The following is an 11,829-nucleotide window of genomic DNA, read 5'->3' as shown; positions in this document are numbered from 1 at the left end:
AGACTACAACAGTGTAGGGAATGTACAAATCAGATCCTCAAGGCTGCCATGGCAATCAATGGCAATGTGCTTGCTGAGATGGAAATTCCAAATGTTTACTTACAGAACTTGCCCAAGGTATGTGGCTATGTGCAAAACATCCTGCTCTGTTTCGTTAATTTCAATGGACTATTTTTCATGTATTTTCTTATACGGCCGTTATTCCTTGGGTTAAAAGTAAAACACAATGCTCAATCTTATATTCTTATAGGAGTTTTAAAGAAAATTAGATTAGATATGATAATTGCCTTCAAATAAAGTTAGCTATAGTCAGTGAAGAAAAAGGTTTGTCAAGATAAACTTGGCATCTTATCTAGTCGTATGACATTAATTCCATTATAACGTGTTAGAAGAGAGAGATTTTATAGAAATTGACGACATGAAGAGATATTTTTCTAAGCTTTAAGAATATAAGGTCCAACTTAGACCCAATAGGAGAATTTTGCGACTTCTTTCATCTTCAAATTTCTCATTGTGGCATCACTTTTTTTTTTTTTGGGTGAATTGTTTAGAGTGGAAAGGCTTGTTTAGGGGAGATCATTTACCGTTACATGACTGCTGATAAGTTCTCCCCAGAATGTCTTCTCGATTACTTAGACCTCTCATCAGTCTACAACACCCTTGAGATAGCAAACAGGATTGAGGCTGCCATACACATTTGGAAGCAGAAATGCTTGAAAAGACATCTAACGCTCTCAAAGTCGCGAAAGACATCTTGGGGTGGAAAAGTTAAGGGTCTTGCTAGTGACTTTGAGAGAAATCAGCTTCTAGCCAATCGGGCCGAGACGCTCTTGCGGAATTTGAAGATGCGCTTCCCTGGCCTCCCACAGACCACTCTGGACATGACCAAGATTCAGTACAACAAGGTATCTAGCCATTAACAAAGTCTAGTGTTTAGTACAACTGAAAGAATTGGGAAAATTACGGCTCAAGTCATTAACCTATCACAAGTGTTTTGTTGTCTCTGAAGTAACAAAAACATTGTACCAAGTAAAAAAAATCTCTGAAATTTAACATTTAGAATCATGATTCAGAACCATTCTCAATTTACGTGTATTTTTTGTGAGAGAAAACACTGTGGTGAGCCACAAACAATGATCCGAACCATGACACGAATCCACCAACCAAACGTGTCGTAAGTATTATTACTTTTCTACCAAAACCATTGTATGTCGGTTCTCACAAAGTATCCAACCACATGCACTTTTTTTTTTGTTAATTTAGAGATTCATGCGACACATTTTAACAGTCGAGGACCTAAAAGAGTGACAATTTAGTAAATTACGTAGCGGAGCCGCAACTTATTGGAAAGAATATGCTTGTTGACATGTTGAGGAACGTTTTCGTGAGGACTCTAATTTCTTTTCTTTTACAGGATGTGGGGCACTCAATACTTGAAAGCTATTCTAGGGTGTTGGAAAGCTTGGCCTTCAACCTAATGGCGAGGATTGATGATCTTTTATACGTAAACGACGCGACTAAACGACGTGCAGCTGCGGATTCAATGTGTTTACAAGATCATGGAAGATTTGGCAGTACTGGTCTTCCTAAGCAGAAGAGGATATCACACAGTCCTTTATCGGTTCAACATGTGTCTTCTGCCTCTCAGATTAAGGCAACATCGTTACATAGTCGTAATCAGATTGGTGGCCGTGGAAGCCCCAGCGAAATGACGCATCGTTTGGTGAAGAGGACTACCACAAGTGAGACAGAGGAGGAAAAGTTTGAAAAATTTTCCGATGATTCAAAATGATATTTGCTAGCCTTTATACCACTACTTAACCAACTTTTTCTGCCATAAGAGAAAACAGATGGTTCGGTTACGGAGTGTAAGCAAGTTAGAACTTAGAATAAGGTAAAATATTCCGTGTTGCTCTTTTATTTGAGAATTATGATGTCCATTTCTGGTTTGTTCAACTTCTATTTCATTAGGCTAAACTTATATGTCAACTTGAATTTGGGCGTTAATAGCCATTTGAGCTCGTCACTGAGATTTTTCACAGAGATTAGAAAGAAGAACAAAAGAAGGTGTTATGCCTTGGTGACACTCTTCATGATAAAACCGCTTACAAAATTTCACCCAAACTGTAGCCTTTCCATTTCTCATGATTCTTATTCGCTTTTTAGCTGCTTTGGAAAAATCAACAAGAAACTTTCAGCAAGAAAAAGTAAACCCCCCCACAAGCCCACAGGCCACAATAGTTCATTGCTCACTATGCTCTTGTTTAAGAATCTATAATCAACATCGCCTTTGGTCAATTTTTGTTGCCAATCGCGACAGTTTCAAAATTGTTTGAGACAATATCTAGGCAAAGCCATGAATGTTGTCAATTGCTTATAAGCGACTTCCTAGGGGAAAGCAGATTAAATACAAAGTAATAGAAACCGCATACTTTCAGTTTATCATCACATAACACAACTTAACCGAAGGCAGAGCCTTTTCTCTTTGCTCATAATCATATTCTCCAGTCGATCGAATGTCATCAATTGGTGACTGGACGAATCATTTGTATATTTATTTAAACAAAACTTAAGATTATTTGTTAGTAATCTTACAATCAATTATTTATCAACATCAAAATTGTTGTTCATTAGGCATCGTGCATTTCACCGATTCGAATTTAGAATTTGAGTTTTGTTACAGTAAAAAACTCTCAGAAACAGTCACATCTAACTTTTCTACTACAGTAAAAAAATTCTCAGATAAAATCACATCTCAACTCGAATCAATGAACTAAATAGGTCCTAAATCTTCAGGCGAAAAACCTCAAATACCATTCATAATCTACTTTTTCCGAAAGCATCACTGGGTCTAAAAGTTTGCATTGACTTAACAATGTAGGAGAGTGGGCTTAATCATTTGAATCTTCGTAGACTCTAGAAAGAAAATTACAAATTTTATCTCTTTTTAAGTACTTAGGGCCCGTTTAGTTCGCTGATTCGAGTTTTTAATTCGAGTTGAGATGTGATTTTATGTGAGAACTTTTTACTGTAGCAAAAAAGTTAGATGTGATTGTTTGTGAGAGTTTTTTACTGTAACAAAACTCGAATCAACGAAATGAACGAGACCTTAACTTATTAAAAATATTATTTTTAAAACCCTACTCGTTGACTAATTTTAGTCTAAAAGGTAAAATATATATAGAATAATATCAAAAGGTAAAAATAAAAAGGAGCTTTTTTCAAAAAGTGTTTTTAAAAATTGCCCTAAACTAGATTGAACCAAAATCTTATAAACTTAAAAAATGTTGGTGTGAACGATTTTTATTGAGAGTCGCTTTAGTCACTTAAATATGCTATATGCATTATTAGGACACGGGCTCTGAAATTTTTTCTTTTTCTTTTTTCAAAATCAACCCAACTTCTCAACTCTCGTATTCGGTTTGGACAAGCATGAAATGCCATGAGGAGCATCTCAAGAATTTGGGCGTACGGAGGTTCCATGAAGTCAAATTACTTGTCCAGCTTTCTTGGGCGGATAAATTATAGCACCAAGTGTAAGTAAAGATAAGTTTAGAATTTTAACCCATTTAGTTCTCTTATTTAATTTTTAATTTAAATTAAAATATAATTTTATATGAAAATTTTTTACTATAATAAAAAAATTAAATTTAACTTTCTAAGAACTTCTTATCGTAATAAAACTCAATTCTATAAAATAAACGTACTAAAATTAGTGAATGCAAAACCATCTTTTAAATGCATGATTCTAAAATTTTTACCTTTTACTCTTAATTAATACCATTTTAATTACTATAATTCTTTCACTAAAAGTATTAATTAAATTAATTCAGGATAAAAGATAAAAATTCAAGATTTATACATTTTAAATGATATTTATCTCTTTTTTTCGGAGTAAGAGAAAAGAAATTCTATCAAAAAAAAGGAAATCACCAATCTAACTTGCTTCAGATACTAAGCGAGAAAAAAGAAAACTGAATATAAAAAATAATAGTGCAAAGACGGCCTTGGTTCTTGAATAGTTATAATTTGTAAGCTCTTCCTTGCTTGATAATATGACAATATGGAAGCTCCATAAACAGTTTCAAAAAGAAAATACTCTCTTTATCATGGGACAGAGTGTACTAACATCATCAACTTTCAAGAGAAACTTTTCTCCTCTAACCTTATTGACCAATTAAACATGAAAAAGAAGGAATAGTAACAAGACCCATATCTTAAAAAAGTTAAAATCCTCCATTCATAGGTGATCAACTAGGCATGCACTCCAGGTAACTTTATACTCATGTTGTCTCTTAGATATTTATTACGTTCCAAACAATAAGAACAACACGCAAAACATATGTCTATCTGGCCCATACTAGCAAGATTATTGCTTAAAACCTTTTTTGTTTTTTTTTTTCAATTTAAACTTATTCCACGGTATTACCATAAAAGTTTAGATTTCCGCGTTTCTTCTCTCATTTCCATTGCACATCATTTAGGGCAATAAATTCTCGCTTCAATCACACAGCAGGAAAAAGAAAATACATTGATTTCATACACAGGAAAAGAATATCTAGTATTACAGCAGCCTGGGAAACTTTATGATCATGCGAGATCGATACTTTGGTCGTATTGCTTCAATACGCACCCTTCTTAAAAACGTTTCGTGTCAAAACAAATCCTGGCTAATTGAAAACATATATACACATGCGTGATATATATACATATACATATATATATATATATCGCAAAACATATATGTATGATCTAGCTTTACTTTCTAGTCAAGCACCACAAGTCATGAAGAGTACCGGTAGTCAAAGAACTTTAAAAGCTAAAACAAAAGGCATCAAAAAGGTCATTTGACCATACTAAAAACGTGTTTGACTCAAGTAAAACTGGCAAGTCAAAGGGGGCTTTAATTAGAGAGCAGCGAGGAGAGGAGCGGGAGCGGCGGCAATGAAAGGTGCTTCTATCGGCTATAGCCAATAATATAAGAGGAAAAGCCAAACACCCCAAATTGCCTTCAAAACAAATTAACAATTAAGAAGATTGTAACTTTTGCTTCTTATAATTATATATAAACATAAAGTAACTTCCTTTACTTGTATCTTGCAACAATGATGAACAGAAAGAGAAGGAAAACTTACCGCGCTCTAAGCAGTACCCAAATAGCTGAAAAAAAAAAAAAAGGAATGACCAAAAAAAATATTGTAATTAAGGAGTTTCTTTTATACAAGTTTCTAACCATGGTGGAATTTGGATATCCACGCGCTGCAAAGGCGTGTGGTTACATGTATGTTTTTGGCATTGTTTATTGGGACTGTCAGTCTTCAATCATGAGCCTACGTATATTGGCTTGAGGACAGTACAGGAAGGTATTTGCAATTGTGTTAATTTCTTCCTTCATCGATAGAGAGCTGTGGCCATAAATTAGATTAAAAATTAATAATAATAAATCAAATTAAACAACACTACCAAATGATGGTTAGAGAAACTTCAAAAGCAAATCAATGACCGACAATCAAAATAAAGATAGCAGGCATGCATGAAGCCATGATTATTAATACTAGAATCACTCCTTTTTTATTGTCATAATCTGATAGTAATCATCATGATTTAACATTTTATATATAATAACAAGCGAGCGCAAACAAATTAAAGAGCATCTTTTTTTTCAGAGGCGAAGTTCAAATTCAAGAAGCCAAACCATAAGAGCCTCTCTGACAACAACAACAAAACAAAACAAAAAAAACCCTGCCTTTTCTCATGAATCTTACCCCACCTGTCCCTGTAAAATGCACAGTTGAATATTGGTTTCTTCTTCATCTCTTTCGGTACTTTGTCTCCTGACCTAGAATATGAGAAGATCACACGAGATGTATAGTAGTACTTCTGAAACCCTAATCAAAGAAAATGGACTGTTTTGCCTATAAAGAAGTAAAAAATAATCTTCTTTTGGTACAGTAGTACTTCTGGTAAGGAACATTTTAGAAATAAATAATTGAAAAAGAGGAAAGAAGAGAAAGTTAGGGTTGTTCTTAAAGTAGCAGACCAATGGAAGAAGAAGATCAAACAGATCATGACCTAATACAAACAAATATTGTACTTGTTAGCGATATTGCCTAAAGCCCTAGAGAACTGCGAAAGGCCATATGAAGGAAAAACAATAAAAAGAAAATCAAAACTACGTATTCATCAAAATTTCTCTTCTCAACAGAAATAATAATAAAGTTTTTGGGGATAATAATCTAATAGCTAGCCAAGACAGGAAAAAAAAATCTAAAGTATAAAAAACGCTTCTATCAAATGATCATATTTAATATCAAGAAACAGCATAAACATATACAGAGAGAGAGATAGAGAGAAAGGAGAGAGAGAGAGAGAGAGAGAGAGAGAGAGAGAGAGGATATGGATATAAGGTTGTTACCTATTTAATGAGCTTTATGAGGAAGATGGGAGGCAGTGCATAAAGCAAGCAATATGTAACGGAAGATATCACGAGGGTTTTACAAAGAGAAACCAACAGAACTCAGTTGGCAGTATGCCCACCTCCATATATATATACATATATACATATATACACACACACACAATAATAGATCATAAACATACTTTATGAATAGGAGGTGGACAGAATGCCAATAAACTCTGCGAGAAACCCTTTATTAAACCCACATGAAAACAATAAGACCAACATCTATCAAGTTTTCCTTCGTAGTCACCGCTTGCCCAGAAAAACACAAACCCAAAACCACTACACCAAAAAGATGTATATAGAAAGCAATAAAAATCTAGGGAGAGATTGGAGAGATGGGGAAGATGGGTTCTCTTTAATATTTCTTAAGAAGAGAAGATATGCGAAGGAGAGGTTATTTTAGAGTTATAAATGAGAGAGAGAGAGAGAGAGAGAGAGAGAGAGAGAGAGGGGGGGTATTGAACTTGAGGGGTGTAATTGATTAATAATAAATTGACAGGAAAGTGTAGGAGAGGCTTGTTTGGGTGGGTATTTCTTCAGCAGTGTGAGAATCAATCAAATAATAATAAGATAAGATTGGATTATTGGATAGTTAATATTCTCATATATAGCTAGGGTTAGTAGAGAAAGGATCATCATAGTTATTCTGACCACTCCTTTCCCTCGTTTCTGATGAAAAAAACCCCTCCAAATTTCATCACTTTTCTTTTCCTCCTCTTCCTCTTCCATCCCTTTTCACCCCCTCGTTTCTGATGCCCAAAGCCCACACTACCCACACACATCACTCTCTCTAGAAGGAGACTATTATATAATAATAACAGCCGAAGAAAAAGGTTAGTTACTTAATACTATTTATTTAACTGATTTAAATTTAAATTTTAAAAATTATTACAGTAAAAAAATTTTAAAAATAATCATATTTAATTTTTTTATTATAATAAAAAAAATTTATATAAAATTATATTTTAAATTAAATTAAAAATTTAAATTAACAAAAAATTTTGTTCACTTCGTAAATTTAAGTTTTCAATTTTAATTGAGATGTAATATTTTTTTAGAGCTTTTTCCTGTAACAGAAAAAATTAGAATTTGTTACTGTATATCATTACTTAAATCTTGCTTACTGGTCCAAAAATGACAAAACTCGAGAGAAATTATTCAGTTGCAGATTAAAGTGGCTTTAATCAGTTTCTTTTTTTGTTTTCTTTTCAGAGAACTAACATTTATAATTACGACTATGAGGACCATCTGGACGGTAGAGTGGACTACAACGGAAATAAATTAGAACCCGTTTAGTTTATAAATTAAAATTATAAGATTATAATTATTTTTTATATATGTGTATTTTTTATAATAAAAAATATTATAATAAATTATGAATCATTATTCAAATTAGAGAACAAATTTTTCAACTAAATGGGCTCTAAGACACATAAAATTAACAGGAACCGTTCAATTAGTGGGCAATTTTCTTTTTCTTTTTTTTTCCTCTCTTTTTTGTGACGGTTTAATTTAGGGTCCGTTCACTTCGCTGATTCGAGTTTATAATTCGAGTTGAGATGTGATTTTATGTGAGAGCTTTTTACTGTAGCAAAAAAATTAGATATGATTATTTCTGAGAGCTTTTTACTGTAACAAAACTCGAATTTTAAACTCGAATCGACGAAATGAACGGGCCTTAGAGAACACGCCAATGTTTGGATTGCTGTTAAATTATATTCTCTTTCTGATTTTTTGACGACGACGAATTTAATGTAGTTGCCGATCGTTACACCTACTTTTTGACTCTTTTTTGAGCGTGTATGTATATGTGTGTGTGTGTGTATATATATATATATTAAGAGAAATGGCATTTCAAAATAAAGAAATACAATTGCTAATTTAAGGATAAACAACTCAAATATTATTAGGCCTCGTTTTATTTTACCGATTCAAATTTTTAGTTCTAAGTTTTTATAGTAAAAAGCTCTTAGTAAATGTCACATTGAATTTTTTTCTGCTACAGTGAAAAGCTCTCAGAAAATGTTACATCTCAGCTCGAATTGAAAACTCGAATCTGCGAAGTGAACGAGGCCTAGTGTTCGTACAAAATTTAAATGTTTAAGTGCTAATTCTATTTTATTTTAGGTATACACATACGTCTTCATAGATTCAAGAAATTGATAAGAAAGATTCGAGTATTCTAAACAAGTTTGGAGTTAGGAATGTTCATGGTTAAAGAACTCAAGTTATCGACCTAATCGTTCGCTAGGTAAATTTATTCGTAAATTAATTTAATTTATTTATTCGTGCATAAATTAATGTATTCTATAGAGTATCTTAAATGTTTATTAAAATTTTTGTTATACACAATCCGCTAGATATACGCTTCTGCATAGAAAATTGTTTTCAAAACCAACAAATACATCTACGGGTACAAATTAAACGACCCTAAAACATAAAGAGCCTTGACCCCAAACATCAACCAGACCCACCAATAAATTCGAATAAAATGCTTAAGGGACATAATTGTGCACCGAGTCATAGGCACACTAAATATCGAGCACAAATAAGACTCTTTCAACAAGACCACTACAGTTGATGGAAAAACCCGATCGACCGATATCTAGAAACCTAAAGCGCTAAGGCCACCAACAACACCGCATGGAAACAAATCTAGCGGACTAGACACACAACCCAAATCAAAGAGTGGGGAGACCACCTTTGTTATTTCATAACAAGACAACAAACACTCTAAAAACACACAAATACATAGAAATGACAAAAGCAACATCACTCTTATTTGAACAAAACAAAAACTAACTGAAAAGGTCTTGAACTGCACAGAAGAGGATTCCAATGATAAGATAGCTTCTAAATCCAAGAGGAAAAGATATAGACGCACTGTCAAAAAAGGAAAAAGCTCTAGACGAACTTCCAAACCACCAGCAAGAGGGAAGCAAACAACGTCGAGACCCACCAAACCACGCGTCTCACTAGAAACACCACTATGCCGAGAGGACCAAAGCCTCTAAGATGCTGGCCCAACTGGGTTCTGACGATCCCCTAAATGGCGGATGAAAGCACGACCTCCATCCCCTCTAACTGCACAAAGACCTAACACCAAAACAAACATAGATTCGCACTCAAAACCCATCTTCATCCAATCCTCCGCACGCCTAAAACCCACCTACTAGGGTCGGGAATCTGGTGACCCACCCAAAGGTGACGTTGGACTCCGGCCCTCTCAAACGAAAGAGATGTGGCGTTCAAAGACAAAGACGAAACCCTGAGGGAGGGGAAAAGTCGAGAGAAGAAAAGAGAGAGAATACTCAAAGATTGTTTTTTTGAGCGTGTATATATATACTAGTTTTTTAACGTGCTCCGCACGTATTACCATATTGAAGACACTGGAAGAGTTTATTATTTACCGAATAATGAGAAATTCATTTATATAACTATTTAAGGATTTTAACATTTATTTAAAAAGAAATATGTGTAAAGGTGACAATTGACGAAAAAATTAAGTAAGGTACCTCTAAAGAAAATTATTTTAACCAATCAAAAATAAAATAATAACACATGTGAAAAATCACTCTTATAGAAGTAGAGGAAGGAACATCATAATTTAAAAAACACAAAAAAAAAATAAAAAGGTAAAAAAATTCAAAAAAATAAAGATGAAAAAAAGGAGCTGATTGGATATTTTAAAAAACATACAACAAAATTAAAATGTAAAAAATATCCACAAAAAAATGAAGATGAAAAAATAAAAAAGGAACTAATTGGAGAGGCTATCACATAAAAAAGAAATTTAGTTCTTTTATGTATTGTTATATATTTATATATATATATATGAATTATTTTAACTCCCACATATATATAGGAATTTTTTAATATTCATTTAGCATTATGCGTATGTGTAACGCTTAAATTATTTTAGTGTAACATTTAAAAAATATAAGGATCCCAAATATAATTCAACACATGTAACATTAAGTATTGCGTGGATATATGAAAAAAGTTGTATGTATGAACGAATGATATTTCAGATACATACAAAAAAACAAAGTTACATTGGTCGGACTAATATAAATGTTGGTGTTAGAGGTGTGAATAAAGTCTCATGTTGGCAACAAATAGGAGCTATGATGGATTTATAAGTGAGTGTGCTACTCTGCTCACTAGGTTAATTTTTTACATTGTGTGTTGGTAGGGTGGAAAAAAGAAAGTAAAGAAAATAAAGGAAGAATTTTGAAGAGGAAAATCAAATTTTAGGTTATTTGGTAAAGAGGAAACGAGGAATGAAGGAAAATGAAAATCTGTGGGGCCAATTAGTTTTTAATCATCCAAACTTTGAGAAAAAAAGATGCGGGAAAAAGTTTGACAAATAAATAAAATGTAAAATAACAATTTTAACATTGACCATTCATTATATTTTTATTTATATTGGAGTATTATTGTAAAATGTCTTAGATTTGACATTTTCTTTTCACTTTTCTTTCTCTTCTACCAAATAACATGAGACAAAATCATAATTCTACCATTTTACTTAATTCACCTAGGTATTTTACTTATCATTTCTCCCTATTTTCTTTCCATCCTACTAAACATAGCATAAGTTGGAACCCCATTTTCTTATGGTAGAACCTATGGTGCTAACAAGTGGTATCAGAGTTGAGAGCTATATGTTGGCAAGTGTATGCACGAGATGAATCTGATGTGTCGAATGAAGATGTGAGCCCCTAGTAATATTACGATGCTGAAAAAACTTCGTCAATGCTCGAGGTAAACTTGGTGGAATCACTATGTAACACAATCTAGATGCGATGCAGGATCTTATGGTGGAGCTCATAGTGCTGACAATTGTACTTAAGACTTTACCTACATATATATTCCTATTATTTATTTTTATTGAGTTCATAGATAGGTATTTTAAATTATTTTTATTGACTGCCTAAATGAATTCGTACTTCGCGATTAGTAAATCGTTCTTTTTGATATAAGAAATTAAAACAGTACTTAAGACCAATTGAAATATATTGTTTTGTAAAGGAGCCAAAATAAATGATTTCATATGAAAAATATTTATAAGTACTGCTGGTGTTAAGGATCACCGCTAATAAAATGTGTATTCTATTTATGTGTTTAATAGCATTGTCCTGGGAGGACGTTTGGTTTGAGAATTCAAACTATGATTTGAATCATGATTCATAATTCATTACAGTGGTCTCTCTCATAAAAAAATACACGTAAATTAAAAATAATTTTAATTATATAATTCTAATCCATAAACCAAACGCAAGTTATCACTTATTAGTGGGTTTAATAGCACCGTTCTATGTGAAAATGAAGATCGACATGACGGCATTGAGTTTAATGCTTGT

General features: G+C 32.9%; 1 protein-coding gene and 1 long non-coding RNA gene across 2 annotated transcripts in view; one reads left to right on the top strand and one right to left on the bottom strand.

Annotated features, from left to right (window-relative positions):
- LOC21394905 (rop guanine nucleotide exchange factor 1) overlaps nt 1–2,116 on the top strand; it is a 3,828-nt gene extending 1,712 nt beyond the window's left edge. Inside the window, exons 4-6 of the mRNA XM_024168778.1 lie at nt 1–117; nt 552–905; nt 1,415–2,116. Coding sequence (XP_024024546.1) covers nt 1–117; nt 552–905; nt 1,415–1,792 — 849 coding nt within the window. The 3' untranslated portion in view covers nt 1,793–2,116. The remainder of the gene's footprint in view (nt 118–551; nt 906–1,414) is intronic.
- Nucleotides 2,117–5,140: 3,024 nt separating this feature from the next.
- Nucleotides 5,141–6,832, bottom strand: LOC112092490. The gene is made up of 3 exons (XR_002902618.1): nt 6,416–6,832; nt 5,771–5,839; nt 5,141–5,405 (listed from the first exon to the last, which is right to left on the bottom strand). It is a non-coding gene; the product is annotated as an uncharacterized LOC112092490 (long non-coding RNA).
- Nucleotides 6,833–11,829: the final 4,997 nt, after the last annotated feature.

The sequence above is a fragment of the Morus notabilis genome, unplaced genomic scaffold (assembly GCF_000414095.1).
Source record: "Morus notabilis unplaced genomic scaffold, ASM41409v2 Scaffold453, whole genome shotgun sequence".
Lineage (NCBI taxonomy): Eukaryota > Viridiplantae > Streptophyta > Magnoliopsida > Rosales > Moraceae > Morus > Morus notabilis.
The sequence above is the reverse complement of the archived record's forward strand: the minus strand, read 5'-3'. Positions and strand labels throughout refer to the sequence as shown.